Raw genomic sequence first — 20,132 nt, 5'->3', positions numbered from 1 at the left:
ATGTTTGCAGCTGTTTCTTCTCACTTTGAGTAGTGCCACATCGGCCAATGAAGGTCCCAAAAGCTTGACTCCACCCACATCATTAAGGTTGACTCTACTTTGAGGAGGCAGCTCTTCCCCAGTCGTATTTTGAGTCCCTTCCAACCTGAGAGGCTCATCTTCTGACATTATATCAACGTTCTGCTGCTATTCATAAGGTTGTCACTGGCCAGTTTTTTCAGAGCTAGACTGCCAGATCCTTCTTCCTAGTTGGTCTTAGTCTGGAAGCTTTGCTGAAACCCATCCACCAAGGGAGACCCTGCTTGTATTTGAAAAACAGTGGGAAAGCTTCCGGCATCACAGCAACATGAAAGCCACCACAGTAGGACAAACTGACAGACTTGTGGTGCCTTTATATGCACAACCAGAAATTAAAAGATGTAAAAGAATAAAAAAGAAAATACCTTCAAGAAAAACTTAACAAAATATCTCCAACATACAAAGAATGTGAATGTAAGACTTAAACAAGTGGAAAGGCATATCATATTCTTGGATATAAAGTCACAGCATCATAAGAATGTTAGTTTTCCCTAAGTTAAATTGTCATTTTAATGCAACAACAATAAAAATCCCATCATGTTTTCTCTGATGCCAGACAAGCTAATTGTATGTTCATTTGGAATAACAAACAAGAATAACCAAGCAGACTGTGAAAAAGAAGAGTAGTAGGAGAAGGGGAGGAGGAAGTTTAACCTTACAAGATATTGAAGACATTATAAAGTCTTCTTTAAAGCAGCTTGCTATTGGTTTATGAATAGACAGGCAAACCAATGGGAAAGAATGTAAAACCCAGTAAGAGTTCTAATTCCATACAAAAATTTGGGTATGATAAAGTCAGTATCTCATCAGTAAAGGGAAATCCATATTTTAATACTGCATAAGGAAAAAGATAAAATTGGATCTGTTTCTTCTGTATGTGAGGATAAATTTAAAATTTATTAGAGATTTAAATAAATATATAAAAAAAATCTTACGAGTACAAACAGGATGCATAAGGAATTCCTCTGTTACCTAGCTATAGGGAAAATTTTCCTCATTGATTCAAAATTTATAAACAATAAGGAAAAAGATTGGTAAGTTAAATTGCATAAAAATTTAGAACTTGCATTTCAAACAAACACTGTAAGCAAAGTAAAAAGGTAAATGAAAAACTGAAAACAATATTCGTAAGTTAACATTAGAGATAACAGGTTTTTTAACTTAATTTCTAAGGAGCTTCTAAAAAGTATAAGAAAAGGTCAAACCTTTAGAAAAAAGGGCTAGACAGTAGAAGAGAGGATTAATGAAAGGGTAGAAAAAATAATGAAAAAAAAGTAGAAGATACAGATTTTTTTTTTTTAAAGATCATAATCTGCTATAAATCAGAAGGCTGATGATCCAGGTGGAGAAGCAAACAGACTTCAGAATTCTTGCAGGGCTAGAGAAATAAAAGTGGCTAAAATCCTGGTGAGATGATGGGGACCTGGGGGGTTGGGGGTAAAGAGGGACAGAGACCTAAGCCTGAAACATAGCTGGTATTCTTCACAATACATTGGCAAATTTGAAGCTATAAAAGGCAGGAGACCAGGAAGCCAAGTTGAAAGCCATGAAAAACAGAACAGTTTTCTTCTGTGATTCCACCATACTATGAAGTCAAGGATTAGAATTCAAGACCCAGCAGCAAGGGCAAAGATTTCAGATGAATGCCCTAGGCTTTCATTTGAAAGGTGTGTAGACTTGTGCCTGTGGAGAAGGAACAAACTTGAGGAAAACAAAGCCTTTCCAAAATGGCATAGTAGCCTAAGCTCAATGATTGGTTTAAGTTGATCAACATTCATTCTACTTGCCAAGCTGAAGAAAGATTAAACCCTTTCTTCATGAAGATAATATCATCTGGAACCTCTACAATTTTTTAGACACAGTGTCAAACCTTCAGTAAAATTGTGCAGGACATGTGAAGAGTTGAGACTGAAAACCAAGAGAAAAGGCAGGCAATAGAAATATACCCACAGATGATCCAGGCATTGGAGTTAAAAGACAAAGACTTTAAAGTAACAGTGATTAACATGTTCAGGAAATGAAAGGAGAAAAGAGATGAAAGGGGAATTTTCACCAGAGAACTGCAGTCTGTAAAAAAAAGAATCAAATGGGCACTCTAGAACTGAAAAATACAGGAACTGAAACTAAAAACTCAATAGAGGGGTTTAAAAGCAGATTAGAAACAGCAGTGGAGATGATCAGACACACCAGAAAAGATGAAAAGCAAGTAAAGACGGGTTATTAGAAAATATCCAAATTAAAGCATAAAGACAAAAAGAGATTTTAGGAAAACAAACAGATAAGGCCATAAAAGACATGTGGGAGACATTTTTTTTTTTAATCCTAATAAATGGAGTCTCAGGAAGAGAGGAGAGAGAATGGGGCAGAAGCAATGTTTGAACAGGTAATGACAAAGATATTCGAAAACTGATGAAAGTCTAAAGAGTCAGAAAACTCTGTGACCCACAAGCAATATAAATACAAAGAAACCTCTACGAGAATATCATAGTAAACTCCCAAAAACTAAAGGATAAAGAATGAAATCTTAAAAGCAGCTAGAGGAAAAAAAAAAATGTTACTTTCAAATGACTGACAATAAGACTGACAAATGACTTCTTATCAGGAACAGTGGAAGACAGAAGGCAAACGAATGACATATCTGAGTTGCTGAAAGAAAACAATGCCAACCTAGAATTCTTTCCCCTGCAAATAGCCTTCAAAAATGAAGCGAATACAGTAATCACTGTGTGTGGTATTGGCAAAGAGATAGACAAATCAATGCAACAGAACAGAGGGGCCAGGAATAGACCCACACATGTGTGGTCAAATGATTTTCTACAATTGCACCAAAGCACTTGAATGGCAAAAGTAAAATCTTTTCAACAAATGTTGCTGAAACAACTGGATATCCATATTGGGGTGGGGGGAGAGAAGAACTCCAGCCCATACCTCACACCGTATATAAAAATCGATTTGAGATGGGCTGTAGACCTAAACATAAAAGAAAAGCTAAAAAATAAAGCTACCAAAAGAAAGCATAGGAGAATATCTTCAAATCCTTGTAGGCAAATATTTCTTAGAAAAGACATAGAAAACATGAATACCAGAAAAGAAAATTGGTAAGTTGAACATTATTAAAATTTCTGCTCATGAACAGACATTTAATAAAATAGACAAGCCACAGACTGAGAGACAATAATTCACAACACAAATATCTGACACAGGACATGTATCGAGAATATATAAAGAACTTCTACAACTCAGTACTTAAAAAGATTAAAAAAGGGTCAAGTTTAATGAATAGACACTTCATAAAAGAAGATATACAGATGCCTTGTAAGTTCGTTTAAACAGTGTCCAGCATCATTAATCATCTGGAAATGCAAATTAAAACCGCAGTGAGATACCACTACACACCCTCTAGAAAGGCTAAAATGAAAAAGATTGATAATGACAAGTGTTGGAGAGGATGTGGAGCAACTGAAACTCTTATACACTGCTAGTGGGAATGTAAAATACAATCATTTTGGAAAACAGTTTGGCAGTTTATTAAAAGGTTAAGCATCCGTGACCCAATAATTTCACTTTGATATTCAGCAGAAAGAAATGAAAACTTATGTCCACAGAATATTTGCATAAAAATGTTCACAGCAGCCTTATTTATAATATCTAAAAAACTGGAAACAGATATCCATCAATAGAAGAATGGATAAAGAGTGGTATGCTCATACAGTGGATACTATTTAGCGAGAAAAAAACCAACTACTAGTATATGCAACATCAATGACTTTTAGAAATATTGTCCTAAAAAAAGAAGCAGGACACACACAAAAAAGTGCATGCTGTATGATTCCAACTATATAAAATTCTAGAGTAGACAGAACTAACCTATGGTGATAGAAATCAGATCAGTGGTTGCTTTGAAGTGGGGAGAGGGTTGACTGGGAAGCAACAAGGAAGAACTTTCTGGAGTTTTGGAAATTTTCTGTATCTTTCAGTAATTGTCAAAACTGAATGTTAACACTTAAGATCTGATCATTTTTCTCTATAAATTATATCTCAGCTTTTATATATATATAATTTTTATTGTGCTTTAAGTGAAAGTTTACAAATCAAGTCAGTCTCTCACACAAAAACTTACATACACTCCCAATCACTCTCCCCCTAATGAGCAGCCCATTTTCTCCCTCCACTCTCTCTTTTCGTGTCCATTTCGCCTATACCTCAGTTTTTAAAAATAAAGAATAAATAAAGATTTTAGACAACCGAAAACTAAGCTGTTACCAACAGACTTGCATTAAAAAACTCAAAAAGAATTTTTTCAGGCAGAAGGAAAATTATCCCGAATGGAAACTCAGAAATGCAGGATAGTGCAAAGAGCAACAGAAAGGGTAAATATTGGGTTAAATGTAAGTAAGATGACTATACAAAATAACAGTGCCTTCTAAGGTTAAAATTCATGACAACAATAACTCAAAAGACAGAAGGAAGTTGTATTGCCCACTGTTGATGGCTTTAGGTCAAGTTAGACATTTTATACTCACACAGCTCAATAGGTTCTTACTTGGTATGGGCTTCCCTCAGAAGGATACAGGGTAGGAGTCCTAGCATGCCATCACAGCATCATCAAGGTAGATCAAGACAGAGCAGAACTCCTTCCATAGGGTTTCCAAGGCTGTAATCTTTACAGAAGCAGACTGCCACATCTTTCTCCCATGGAGCAGCCAAGCACTTTAACCATTGTGCCACCAGGGCTCCTCAACTTTAGTATAGTGGTTCTCAGACTTTAGGGTCATCAGAATCACCTGGAGGGCTTGTTAAAGCAAAGATTGCTGGGTTCCACTTCCTGACTCGGTAGGTGTAGTTCTGGACCCCAGAATTTGCATTTCTGACTAGTTCCCAGGTGATGTTGATGCTGCTGATCCAGGGACCACACTTGGAGCTATATTGAATCAAGGATATGAAAGTCCATCCCACTGCTGCCACTACTCGTCAACACACACTCTTGGTAGGTCCAGTTACATAGATATTTCCTACTCAGAGACTCAATAGTCCACTTGTGGTCCTGCCTTCCACTCAGGAGGATATGGGACAGGAAGCCACCACAGGAATATAGGACAGAGCAAGCTAGCAGGGCAGCTTATTATGTATGTTTCTCCAGCAGTCCCCACAACTGTCTGACAGCAGTCCTGGGGCTATTCTGTGCCCTCCCACTAAGTGACAGCTCAGGGGCAAGTCATCAAGACCATATGGGTGGGTGTGGGAGCCACCCTGTCTTAGAAGTCTTAATTTCCACATAGGAATCAATACCTCATATACAGTCCCATGGGCATATAGTCCAGAGACTCCAGCAAGGGACAAGGAACATCACACTCGGGAAAGGCCAGTCCTTTCACAGGCCTCCCAGTCTACTTGCAGATCACCAGTCAGATCATTTTTACCGTAAGCAATACAGCTTGGTAACAGAGAGGACATTCTACATTTATTAGGTTTCCAGGGGAACATAGCGAAAAAGTTAACCTGAAGTCAACTTCCCGTGAGTACTCATTGGTAAAGTGTTCTCAGATTTTAACACAATTTAAAAAAGCCAAACCAAACCCACTGCCATCGAGTCGATTCCGACTCATAACGACCCGATAGGACAGAGTAGAACTGCCCCATAGAGTTTCCAAGGAGCGCCTGGTGGATTCAAACTGCTCACCTTCTGATTAGCAGCTCTAGCACTTAACCACTACGCCACCAGGGTTTCCCTTAGCACTACTAGGGAAGTAGTAAAAGTGATAATTACTGTTACTAGTCTGTAATAAGTTAAAGATGCATGTTACAATCTCTAGGCTAACTGCTAAAGAATAGCATAATGTATAGTTAAGGAAACAAAAGGAATAATAAAAACATTTCATTAATTCAATTAAAAAAGACAAAAATAATGTGAAATAAGTGGGTAAAATAGAAAACAAACAGTGAAATTGTAGAGATAATCCAAATATATCAGTAATCTCCTTAAATATAAAAGAACTAAGTACTTCCATTGAATGGCTGACGTCAGACTGGATTTAAAAATTGAACCCAGTTATGTACTGATTAGAATTAACATACCTTCATATAGGATACAGAACGGCTGGAATTAAACAGATGGAAAGAAAAGTTACGCCATGCAAACAGTAACCAGAAGAAAGCTGGTATAGTTATACTAATATCAGATATCAGACAATGTGGAATTTAAGGCAAGAAGTATTACTTCAGGTAAAGACAGACATTTCATAATGATAAAGTGGTTAGTCCACCTGGACTGGAGTGTGAAATGGAATATGAAAAATGACAAGTATGGGATATGAACATTATGAATCTCTGTAACCAATACCTGTTGTCATTGAGTCAGTTCCAACTAATGGTGACCCCACATGTTTCAGAGTAGAGCTGCACTTCCTAAGGTTTTCAATGGCTATCATCTTTACAGAAGTAGACCAGGAGACCTTTCTTCCACAGCACCGCTGGGTGGATTCGAATTACCAACCTTTACGTTAAAAGCCAAGGACAAACGGTTAAACACTGACAGATCTAAAGGGAGAAATAAACTAATCCACAATTGTGATAAACTTTAACCTACCTCTGAATAGATGATAGAACTAAATCAACAGTCAGTAAAAGTATACAGCAGCTTCATCATAAACAAATTTGGCTTAATCAGTATTTATAGAATGCTGTACTTAACTGTAACAAAATACTCATTTTTAAAAATGCGTATGGAGTATTTACTATATCAGTCATAAGCTGAATCACAAATTAAGCCTCAACTGTACTTCAGAATGCTCAGGGCATGTTTTCTGATCATCTGGAATTAAGCTAAAAAAAAGACCAGTGACAAAAAAATAGAAAACCCCCAACTATTTTGGTAAAATTAAGCAGTGCACCTCTAAATAACCCATGAGTCAATATAGAAAGCACACACAAGAGATTAGAAAATAGTTTTAAATGAATGGCAGTATATGACATGCCAAAACTTGTGGGGTGTGGCTAAGCAATGCTTGAGGGCAATTTATAGCCTTAAATGGATGTATTAGTAAAGAGAAAAAGGCTGAAAATCAATGATCTATGCTTCCATCTCAAAAAGCTAGAAAAAGAACAAATCAGAACTACACACCAGGGGGGAAAAAAAAAAAACCACTACAGTGAGATATTCTCACCCATCACATTAGCAAAAGTCCAGAAGTTTGGTAAGATATTCTTGGTGAAGCTGTGGGGAAGTGTACCATTATCCATGCTGATGGAAATGCAAAATGATATAACATCTACGGAGATGAAATTGACCACATCTAGCAAAGTCAGACACTTAACGCTTTTAGCCAACAATTCTAAATTTTAGGCATCTTTCCTAAAAATCCATGGGCAGAAAATTAATCCAAAAAATGCCTCTGAATAAGGCTGTTCGTTGTAGCCGGATTTGTAATAGCAAAATACTGGAAACAACCCAAATGCCCAGCAGTAGGGGATTGATGGAATGAAAAGTCCCCTGGGGCGTTCATTGTGTGTGAACATCTACACAGTGGTGGATTCTGCAGCTGTCAAAAAGGAAAAGGACCATCTCTATAAGCTTCTGTGGGGTAATCTCCAAGATAAGTGGAAAAAAAAACAAAGTGGAGGAAAAATGGTATCTGATGTTATTACTGTATTTATCTTTTAAAAAATGCGAGGGGTGTATATGCAGAGAAAAACAGAAAGATATTGAAAAATTGAAGACTAAATCTTAAAAATATGTAGATTGGTTTTCATTTTACTTTAGAACCAAATAAATATTTCGCATAATTGAAAAATAATTTTCATAAAATAATTCTTGATTAAATGAGTCTAACTTTGTATTCAGTTGGTAGTATAACCATATCAATCGTAACTTTTTCACATGATTTTAAAACAGTTACTTGACTATTATATCCCTAATGGGATTTACCCTAAGACCAAAAGAAAGCCTATTACTGTTTTCCATAATACTTTTTTTTTTTTTAAATAATACTGAATATTCTTCTGAGACTGTATTATGGAATAGATCAAATGAGTAATTTTGTTGGTGTTGCTGAGAACTGAAATCTTGGGCACAAGTGAAAGGAGATAGAAATGTAAGAATGATAATGTTATGTAAACATCCTATAGTTGCGGGTTGAAAATATCAGTACTGCACCTAATAAGCACTCTTGGAGCCCAGATTGTAATCCTTAGGTACCATTCTCCTAAAAAGGAATCAGGAATCCTTGGAGAAATGGCTTCTACCAAGTCTGAGAAAGCAAGGAAACTAGTAAAGACAACAGAGTTGTATCAAAAGAACTAGGGAACCAACTTGAATAAGCTCCCACTGGCCAAAGATGGGACATTTTGAGCAACAAGAAGGATAGTAGCAGCAGTGGATGGAACACATCACATATATTTAAACCCTGAATTTGCTATAATTTTATTTTGGAGGATGCATGGGAACAACTTGTTTTTTAAAAACTGGTAGATAGTGACACTATCAAGCATGTATCTTTCCTTTCTTATATAAGCTGTACTTCAGGTGAGCAAGTAATTGATGAGAGGAAGTTTCTATTCATAGGACTGTTCCAGTGAGTAAACTAGAAATGATAGAATTATAATTTGGCAGCCCCTAACGAATTTCTGTTTCGTTCTGTTGTACATAGGGTCGCTATGAGTCAGAACTGACTCAACGGCACCCAACAACAACAGTGAATTTATGGCAGTGATCATCACTGGCTGCTAAGGTCACTGATAGACGCTAGGGTGGTGTAAGCATTGTTGGAAGTTCATATCGCCACCTATGAAATGGTTTTGCCTCTAACCCTCCCCAGAAAGTCAACTCTGAATCCAGTTAAGCCACTGACTCTTAATTGCCAATTTATAGGACATACAGGGGACAAAGGAACATATTAAATAGTACCTCAAGGATGCACTCAACAGAACCCAGTCAGTGGGAAACTACAAGGTAAACAACCCTATTTCTTCCTCAAAAATAAATGTGTAGAGAAGAATTAAGTGAAGATGGAATATAGAAATCAAAAGAGACTTAGGGAACACCTCAATGACTTAAACCATAAAAGCAAAATAAAATGTTTATAAGACAGCTGGAGGAAATAGGAACACCAACCTTATATATTTGATAATATTGAAGAATAATTTTCAATTTTTTAGGCATATTGAGTTTTTTTTTTTTTTTTAATAATAAAAAAAAAAAGCCCTTCATTTTTTAGAGGTACATACTGAAAATTTTTACAAGTAAAATGAAGTCTGGACTTTGCTTCAAGTTAACATGGATGAGGGTATAAATGAGACAAGATTGGCCATGAGTTGATAAGTGTTAGAGGTGGTTAGTGACCACATAGGGGTTCATTATGCCCTTCTTTTTATTTTTTGAATATATTTGAAATTTTTCATAATAAAAAATTTAAAAGAGATGATCACAAACATAAGCAAAAAAATAACATCAGAAAAAAGTAGGTAGATCACAACAAATTGGCATACCTAAAACTAAAAAAGGGAGCCCTGGTTGTGCAGTAGTTAAGAGCTCGACTGCTAACTGAAAGATTGGCAGCTGAAACCCACCAGCCACTGCACAGGAGAAAAGACCTGGTGATCTGCTCCTACAAAGATTACAGCCAAGGAAACTCTGTGGGGCAGTTCTACTCTCATGTAGGGTCACTAGGAGTCAGAATCGATTCGACAGCACAAAACAACAACAAAAACTAAAAAAAATGTAAATGTTTAAGTCAAATAGTCACTGGTGGATTAGATAGATTGAACACATTAAATATAGAATTAGTGAATTATAAGCTTTGTATAAGAAATTACCTGCAATATTGCAAAGACAAGGAGATAGATAAGGATCAACACAATCAGGAAGCACCATGTATCCAAAGCTGAATAAATAAAAAAATCTGACCTAGATATAGTAAACTGCAAAACAGTGAAGACAATGGTATCTTAAAAGCATCTGTTTCAATTAGGGTACCGTCAGGAAAACAGACACATTAGGTATATCAGCAGAGCAAATTTAATATAGAGAATTGATTACATTGTGGTGGAGAGCTGAAAGAGAAAAAAGGAGACACTGAGGTAAACCAGAGACAACAACTGCAGGAAGTAGCTACCACCCCTAGGGATGGGAGAATGAAGACAAACAATTGGGGTTTTCAGAATCTAGAAGTTCACAGGAGAGATGGAGAGCTGGAACTCATACTTCTGAAGAAGAGGCACAGCCTGGCTGCTGAAGGGTGCAGTAAGACCCAGAGAAGCTGAAGAGACTGCGCTGGTGAGAGTGCACTTGCTGGAATGACACTGGCAGGAGCAGTATGCCAATGGGGAAGAAAGAATTCCCTTCACCCTCTTGCCACCTGACCTCCTTCTAATGCACATTTGCAGAGCCTAACACAAAGCCTGCTAGCAAAGGAGAAATGTGGTTTGCAGAGTCCCAGCCATAGCATCACAAAGCAGAGTATAGAATTCTGGAATTGGTATGGGGAGACAATAGCTTCATACTTATCACAGCAGTCATTCATTCACTCCTTCAACAAATATTTAGTAGGAGCCTACTATGTGCCAGGTGTTTTTTAAGAAATAAGTCAGTGAAGAAAAAAAACAAAGATTTCTGCCCTCAGGGAAGACAAAGGAGAGATCACCTACAGAGGAATGATGACTAAGGTAACAGCTGTGTTCTGTGGTATCTGTAGAAGCCAAATGACAGTTTTGAAAAAACACCTGACACCCTAGAATTGTCTACCCAACGATGAGGGAAGACTAAAGTCATTTCACGATAAAGAACTGGAAAAGTTTATCACCAGGTGTCCTGCTGTGTGACTCTTTTTTTCTTTGGTGCACCTGAGATGCAAGATTTGGTGAGCAAATAAAGTATATAGCCTATGTAAACCCAAACAAAATTGTAGAAAATAATTTGTGGGATTTTAAAAGAAATGACAAAACTGAAGTATTGTACGAAATAGAACGTACGTTTGAGAATGGGATGATCAGAGGTAAGTTGTTCAGAGGTCCTTTTATTGTTGAAGAAAAGTGAGTTAAGTTACTGTTTAGCTTCAGACTTTAAGTTAAATATTTAGAGTAAAAATTTAAGGGTAACCATTAAAAGAATGCCCAAACCCAAACGTGTGAGGGAAAAATACTGAAATAAAAAGAAGAGAGCAAAAAAAGTTAATCCAAGAAAAGACAAAAAAGAATGGAGGAAAAAGCATTCATAAGTAGGGGGCAGATGTTATTGTTGGTAGGTGCCTTCAGCTTGGTTCTGACTCATAGTGACTCTTTGTACAACAGAACAAAACACTTCCTGGTCCTGACCCATCGTCAGAACCATTGCTATGTTTGAGCCCATTGTTGCAGCCACTGTGTCAATCCATCTCCTTGAGGGTCTTCTTTTTTGCTGACCCTCTACTTTACCAAGCATGATGTCCTTCTCCAGGGACTGATCCCTCCTGATAACATGTCCGAAGTACATGAGACAAAATCTCTCCATCCTTGCTTCTAAGGAACAGTCTGGCTGTACTTCTTCCCAAGACAGATTTGTTCATCCTTCTGGCAGTCCATGGTATATTCAGTATTCTTCGCCATCACCATAATTAAAAGGCATCAATTCTTCTTTGGTCTTCCTTATTCATTGTCCGGCTTTCCCATGCATATGAGGAAATTGAAAATACCATGGCTTGGGTCAGGAGCACCTTAGTCCTTGTCTTAGGCTGGGTTCTCTAGAGAAACAAAACCACTAAAGTGTATAAATATATATAAACCAAACCCGTTGCCATTGAGTTGATTCCGACTCATAGCGACCCTATAGGACACAGTAGAACTGCCCCATAGAGTTTCCAAGGAGCACCTGGTGGATTCAAACTACTGACCCTTTGGTTAGCAGCCGTGGCCTTTAACTACTACACCACCAGGATTTCCATAAATATATGTAGGGAGAGGTTTATATCAAGGAAACAACTGACGCAATTGTAGAGGCTGGAACGTCCCAAGTCCGTGAATCAACACAGAGACTTCTCCTGAGTCACGTAGCCACAGGGGCTGGCAAACCCAAGATCGGCAGGTCAGAGAGCAGAACTCTTGCTTACAGGCTGTGAAGATCAGGAACCCCAAGACCGGCAGATAAGCTGCTAGCTGAAGTCCCAAGAACCGGAGGTCAGACAAACAGGAGGCAGCTACAGGATCCAGAGAGGGCGAAAGCCAGAACGTCCACATGTATTCAGATGCAGGCCACCAGCCCAAGGAAGCTCCCTTTCAAATGATTGGCTACTCACAGCAGATTCCACCACGGGAGTGATCATATATAAACACTGGGAATCATGGTCCAGCCAAGTTGACACAGTCTTAACCATCACAGTCTTTGCTTTTTAACACTTTAAAGAGGTCTTTTGCAGCAAATTTTTCAGTGTGATATACATTGTTTGATTTCTTGACTGCTGCTTCCATGTGTGTTGATTGTGGATCTAAGTAAAATGAAATCCTTGACAACTTCAGTCTTTTCTCCATTTATCATGATGTTGCTCATTGGTCCAGTTGTGAGGACTTTTGTTTTCTAAATTTATGTTGAGGTGTAATCCATAATGAAGGGTGTCATCTTTGATCTTCATCAGTAAGTGCTTCAAGTCCTCTTCACTTTCAGCAAGCAAGATTGTGTCATCTGCATATTACAGGTTGTTAACGAGTCTTCCTCCAATCCTGACGCCAAATTCTTCTTCATATAGTCCAGCTTCTCTGATTATTTGCTCAGCGTACACATTGAATGAGTATGGTGAAAGGATACAACCTTGACGCACACCTTTTCAGATTTTAAACCACGCAGTATCCCCTCGTTCTATTCAAACAGCTGCCTCCAGATCTATGTATAGGTTCCTCGTGAGCACAATTAAGTGTTCTGGAATTCCCATTCTTCACAATGTTATCCATAATTTGTTATCCACACTGTCCAATGCCTTTGCATAGTCAGTAAAACACAGGTAAACATCTTTCTGGTATCCTTTGCTTTTAGCGAGGCTCCATCTGACATCAACAAGATATCCCTTGTTGCACGTTCTCTTCTGAATCCAACTTGAATTTCTGACAGTTCCCTGTCAATGTACTGCTGCAACTAATGATCTTCAGCAAAATTTTACTTCTGTGTGATAATGATATTGTTCGATATTTCTACATTGTTTTGGATCACCTTTCTTTGGAATGGGTACAAATAGGGATCTCTGCCAGTCATTTGGCCAGATACGTGTCTTCTAACTTTTTGGCATAGATAAGTCAGCATCTCCAGCACCACATCCATTTGTTGAAGCATTTCAATTGGCATTCTGTCAATTCTAGAGCCTTGTTTTTCTCCAGTGCCTTCAGTGCATCTTAGACTTCTTCCTTCAGTACCATTGGTTCTTGATCATATAGTATCTCTTGAAATGGTCGAATGTCAACCTATTCATTTTGGAGCAGTGACTGTGTACTCCTTCCGTCTTCTTTTGATGCTCCCTGTGTCATTCATTATTTTGCCCATAGAATCCTTCAGTATTGCAACTTGAGGCTTGAATTTTTTCTTCGGTTCTTTCAGCTTGTGAAATGCCAACTGTGTTCTTCCCTTTTGGTTTTCTAACTTCAGGCCTTTGCATATTCCTTTGTAATACTTTACTTTGTCTCCTCGAGCCACCTTTTGAAATCGCCTGTTCAGCTCTTTTACTTTATCTTTTCTTCCTTTCACTTTAGCTACTGTACATTCAAGAGCAAGTTTCAGAGTCTCTTCTGGTATCCATTTGGGTCTTTCCTGTTTTGTTTTGTTTTTTAAATCACATTTTGCTTTCTTCATCTGTGATGTCGTTCCACAGCTTGTCTGGTCTTCAGTCATTCGTGTTCAGTGCATCAAATCTGTTCTTGAGATGGTCTCTAAATTCAGGTAGGATATACTCAAGGTCGTATTTTCGCTCTTGTGGACTTGCTTTAATTTTTTTCAGTCTCAGCTTGAAGTTTTGTATGAACAATTAATTATTTGTTCTGTAGTAGGTCCCTGACCTTGTTCTGACTGATGATACTGAGCTTCTCCATTATCTCTTTGTACAGATGTAGTTGGTTTCATTCCTGTGTATTCCATCTTGCAAGGGCCATATGTATAGTCTCCATTTATGTTGTTGAAAAAAGATATTTGCAATGAAGAAGTTATTAGTCTTGCAGAATTCTATTACATGATCTCTGGTGTTGTTTCTCTCACCAAGCCAGTATTTTCCAACTACTGATCCTTCTTTGTTTCCAACTTTTGCATTCCAATCAACAGTAATTATCAGTGCGTCTTAATTACATGTTTCATCAATTTCAGACTGCAGAAGTTGGTAAAAATCTTCAGTTCCTTCATCTTTGGCCTTAGTGGTTGGTATGTAAATTTGATTAATAGTTGTGTTAACTGGTTTTCCTTGTAGTTGTATGGATATCCTATCACTGACAACATTGTACTTAAGGATAGATGTTGAAATGTTCTTTTTGACAATGACTGCAACGCCATTCCTCTTGTCATTTCCAGCAAAGTAGACCATGTGATTGTCTGATTCAAAATGGCCAATACCAGTCCATTTCAGCACACTGATGCCTAGGATATCAATCTGTATGCATTACATTTCATTTTTGATGACTTCAAATTTTCCTAAATTCATACTTTGTGCAACTATTAATGGATGTTTGCAGCTGTTTCTTCCCATTTTGAGTCATGCCACATCAGCACATAAAGGTCCCGAAAACTTTACTCCATCCACCTCATTAACTCTTCTATGAGGAGGCAGTTCTTCCCCACTCATATTTTGAGTGCCTTCCACCCTGAGAGGGTCATCTTCTGGCCCTATATCAAACAGTGTTCTGCTGCTATTCATAAAGTTTTCTTTGGCCGGTTTTTTCATAAGTAAACTGCCAAGTCTTTCTTCCTTGTCTGTGTTAGTCCAGAAGCTCTGCTGAACCCTGTCCACTGTGAGTGACCCTGCTGGTATTTGACATAACAAGTCCATTCACACTGGAAATTCTAAAATGGACTTACATGTTTTCATAGCAGGCATACCTAAAACATAATAGAAAAGTTTAAAAAATGGGAAAAGATATACCAGAAACATATTCACCAAAAGGAAGTAGGTGTAGTTATATTAATTACCTTACAAGATATATTTCAAAACATAAAAGATTATTAGAAACAGAGAAGGTGTTGTTACATAAGTACATAAGGATAAAATGTTACATAAGTACATAAGGATAAAAGGTTCAATTCAGCAGAAAGATATGCCAGTTCTAAAATTATGCTTGTCATTAAGAGCAATCAAGTCAATTCCAACTCATAGCAACCCATGTGACAGAGTACAAGTGCCCCAAAGTATTGTCTAGGGTGTAATCTTCAAAGGAGCAATGGCCAGGTCTTCTTCCCACAGAGCCGCTAGGTGGGTTCAAAGCACCAACCTTTTGGTTAGCAGCCAAGCGTTTAACCGTTTGTGCCACAAGAGCTTCTTAGAGAAAGATAATTTTATAAAAACGAAAGAATTGTTTTAGAAAACCAGTCAAAAGGATCAAGTCACTAAGGCGGAATGTATCAGGCTAACTTCAGATTTCTCTGCAACATCCTTCTATGCCAAGGGGCAGTAGAGCAATACTGAGAAATTTTTGAGGAAAAAGAAGAATGATCCATAGTTTTATATCCATCCAAACTATACTTCAGGTATGAAGGCTGCACATACACAGTTTTGAATACACACGATCTCAAAGAACACTGTTCCCATGAGCCCTACTTGAGGAAACTACTAGAAGATGAACTTCAGCGAACCAGGAGGTGACTGGAGAAACCACACAAAAGTAACATCAGTGATCACTGAATATATTTGGCTGCAGAGCCAATACTAAAACAAAGGTAGGGTGACAGATCAGAATAAAAACACAATATGCCCTGACATTGTATAATTGATAAAATTAGCCAAAAATGAGATTGGAAGAAAGAAAGAAGATAGGAAGCATATTGACTCATCTGTAACGGCTTCAAGTCAGAGACTATCAATCAAGTGACAAATAGATAGGAAAGTCCACAATTAGACTTAAATATTGGAATTTTGTGTATGGTAAAGGTAGTGTCTCACTGGAGAAAGATGATCTATTCATTAAGTATTTTTGAGACAAGAGGAGCCATCTCGAAAAAATAAAGTTGGATTCATATCTTTTACACCAGGTTAAATTTCAGATGGAGCAGAGATTTTAATGTGAAAAGTAAAATTATAAAAATTGTACAAAAAACATGGTGACATTCCTTGATAACCTTGGAGTAAGGAAGGCCTTACTCACTATGACTGGAACTCATGAAACTATTGCAGATAAATTGATAAGCTATACTATATGGAAGTCAAAATCTGTTGCATCACACAAAGCACCATGATTCCAAAGGCCAACTTCAGACTGGGAGGAAGTATCTGCTATCCATTATCACAGACAAGGGACCAGTCTCCCTAATGTACAAAGACCTTTTTCAAGTAGATAAGATAAAGACCTAATAGAAAATTGAACAATAAGCTGCACTTATAATAAGGGAAGTGCAAATTAATACCACATTTTTCATTGTCGGATTGACAAAGGTCCAAGAGCTTAATAACACACTTTGTTGTGAGGCTATAAGGAAACATGGACTCATATATCTCGGGGTGGGGGGAGATTAAATTGTGGTGGGCGTCTTGGGGGCAACTCGATCAGTAGGCATAACATAGCTCATAGTGTTCTACATCCTAGCTTGGTGAGTAGCGTCTGTGGCCTTAAAAGCTTGCAAGCAGCCCTCCAAGATACAACTATTGGTTTTTACGCATCTGGAGCAAAAGAGAAGGAGACCAAAGACTGAAAGAAGAAACTAATCTATAGGACTAATAGTATACAGGAACCACAGCCTCACCTACTGTGAGACCAGAAGAACTAGATGGTACCTGGCTACCGCTACTGACCATTCCAACCAGGGACACAATACGTGGTCCCAGATAGAATGGGGAAAAAAAAAATGTAGAACAAAACTCAAATTTCTAAGAAAGCCTAGACTTACTGGACTGGTAGAGACTAGAGGAACCCCCAAGACTGTCACCTTGGGGTACCCTTTAAACTTGGAACAGAAACCACTGGAGGTCACTTATTAGCCAGGAGACAGAGTGGCTCATGAAATAAATATCACCTGTATTGTGCTTCTCTAAATGAGAGCTAATGGTCAACATTTACCCTGGACCAAAGATGAGAAGGTAAGGGGAGATGAGGAAACTAATAGGAACAGGACAACCAGAATGGAAATGATGAGGATGCTGACACATTGTAAAAAGTGTAACCAGTGTCATTGATTAATAGGTTATTAATTGTTAAATAACCTAATTTGCTAGGTAAATTTTCTTCAAAATCACAATAAAATACTTTTTAAAAAATAATAAAACCAAAAAGTTACTTTTCCTCTAATACTGAAGGATAGATCAATAATCTTCCCTGGTACTTAAAAAGAATTTTTTTTTTTTTTGAGTGAATTGCAGAGATAGATTAAAACCTGCCGTATTAAGTTTGCATTGACCTATGATCACCCAAAATTTTTTTTTTCCCTTTCCAAAATGATCCGAAAACCATGACAGCACACACACACTATGAGTGTGAGGTGCAGCTAATACATAGATCGTTTGTTTCCATAGTTAAAAAAATCCTATCGTGGGCACAGTGACACTGCCTGTCAAAATGAGAAATGTGTATCCCCTTGACGTAGCATGTCCGCATCTGGAAATGTGTGCTACCAACACACTTGCACATACATGTACACTTCGCAAGGGTTTTGCAGCATTGTTTGTTATAAAAATCAGTGGAGGTGGGGAGAAATAACCGTCAGTAACCATCTAGTTAATGGTGCATCCACATGGTGCAAAATCATGTGGTTGTTTAAAAAACAAAAGAATGAGGAAGCTGTCTATACACTGATGTAGAAAGAGCTCCAAAGTATAGTGTTTAGTGAAAAAAGCCAAGTGCAGATGAGTGTTACCTCTTACATAAATAATGGTTATGTCGTTTAAAAAGGGGTGAGGCATTACAGTCTATTCATGTTTGTTTGCATAAAGCATAAAGAAATTCTGGAAGGATACATAAGAAACTAAAAATAGTGTTTAAACAGTGGAGATAAGAATGGGGGCACTGTTTGTTGTGTAACTTTGTATACTTTCTGGTTTTTGAAACCTGAAGAGGTACCTACTCAAAAAGTTACGTGAACTTCAATGTAAAAAGAGGAATGTGGACATCAAACATTACTTCTGCCATTTAGTAGTTCGGTGGCTTTGGGCAAGATACTTAACCTTTCTGAATTGCCGTTATCTCATCTTATAAAAAGGCTTATAGGGTTGTTAGGACGATTAGTGAGAGAATGAACATAAAATGCTCGGCCGAGTGCTGGCACCTAGTAAGCACTCAGTTAAGTGATCATTGCTCTGGTTGCTGTTCTCATTCTTGGTAGTAGATTAGTGTGTTATTTAAGAGACGCAGCCTTAGCTAACTCTTCCTTTGCAGAACCAGACTTCCTGGGTGCTTTCCAGCATGGCAGCCCTCTACTGGAGAGTGAAAGGTCAAGGAAAGAAGGCAATTGACTGCCTCCGCCAGGCTCTCCACTACGCTCCCCACCAAATGAAGGTGGGTGTTACTCAGACCATGTGAATTTCTGTCCCTTGGTCCTTTCCATTGCCCAGTGGTTTATTTTGGGCTTTTAACTAGCCTTCCTCACATTCAGCCAAAAAGGAGTGGTGAAAGGAAGTGGGATAGGGCAGAGAAACTGTGACCCAGCTTATGCCTCAACAAGCCTGTGAATTATACACACCCTGGTGCCTTCCCAGCCTCAGCACGTGGGAACGTGGGGAAGGTATTCGTGGTTACCGTAAGACATTACATCCTTTCAAACCCTTCCCGCTGTGTTCAGAGCCACCTGATGTGCAGCAAACCCACTGGCCCAAGCTGGCCATCATCCTGAAGTCATTCTGGGTTAGCTTATCCTCAGGGGCATAGAGGCCCATTGTACGTGTTTGGCTTACACTCCTGCCTCTAGCTTGCGTCCAGGCACAGAGTAAAAGTCAGAAAGCAAGTTTCTCTTCCTTCAGATACATTGACCAGTTCTTGGTCTTTGTCTGACTCTGCTTTTTTCACAAAAAAGAAAGAGAAAAAAACAATACTCGACTAGCGCTGTGTATTGTCAGTCTTTTCCCAGAAGTCAGTTACTGTTGGGATGGCTACGAATGTACAGTTGTGAACAGCCATTTGCATGCACATGGGCTGAGTTTTCCGTTGATGCAGACAGCTGTACTTCCTGCAGACATGGCTGATGTCTCCCTTCCCACAGGCAGCACTGGTACAGTAGAAGGAGCTCAGGCTTTGCTGTCAGGCATTGCGGAGCTCTAAACACAGCTCTTACTAGCTTTGTGACTCTAGGCAAGTGATTGAATCTCTACGACTTCATCTAATAATGCGCACTCTCTGGGTGCCCAGTTAGGACAAGGGTGGGTCCTTTTTTCCTGCTGCTTCTGTATCTGCTAGAGAACCCAGTACAGTGTTGTATAAACTGCAGACACTCAGGCAAGTCATTTAAAGGGAATAAATACTTGTGAAGACAATAATGTTGCTACTTGCTCAGTCGATTATTCTGTGCTCCCTGATGCTAGGTGATAGGGAGAGACCAAGAGACTCTACCTAGGTCAGAGGCTGGCAAACTTTTTCTTTAGAGGGCCAGATTGTAAATATTTAAGGTTCTGTAGGCCAGGTGCTTTCTGCAGCAACTACTCAGTTCTGCCGTTGTGGCACAAAAGCAGCCAGAGATAGTATGGAAATGAATAGACATGGCCGTGTTCCAGTAAAACTTTACAACAAGAGGGAGTAGGCAGAGTTTGGCCCGTGGGCTGTAGTTTGCTAACTCCTGCTGTAGATGGTGCCGTGCCCCTGACACAGTATCCTGGTTCTGTGGCAGGGCCACTCAGCATGGTGCCAATCTTCAGTGAGACAGGGAGCAGGCACCAGAGTGTACATCAGCTGTATCACTCAGCACGTGTTTGCTGCAGCTCAAGTTTTTG

At 38.5% G+C, this 20,132-nt stretch overlaps 1 protein-coding gene across 3 annotated transcripts in view; it reads left to right on the top strand.

Annotated features, from left to right (window-relative positions):
* Window positions 1–20,132, top strand: part of TTC17 (tetratricopeptide repeat domain 17) — a 124,839-nt gene that overhangs the window by 101,554 nt on the left and 3,153 nt on the right. For all 3 annotated transcript variants that reach the window (XM_010592118.2, XM_023550699.2, XM_023550700.2), the window contains one exon: window positions 18,589–18,708. In XM_010592118.2, the coding sequence (XP_010590420.2) occupies window positions 18,589–18,708 (120 nt within the window). The remainder of the gene's footprint in view (window positions 1–18,588; window positions 18,709–20,132) is intronic.

This window comes from Loxodonta africana, chromosome 7 (assembly GCF_030014295.1).
Source record: "Loxodonta africana isolate mLoxAfr1 chromosome 7, mLoxAfr1.hap2, whole genome shotgun sequence".
NCBI lineage: Eukaryota > Metazoa > Chordata > Mammalia > Proboscidea > Elephantidae > Loxodonta > Loxodonta africana.
Note: the sequence above shows the minus strand (reverse complement) of the source record. Positions and strands in the feature narration are given on the sequence as shown.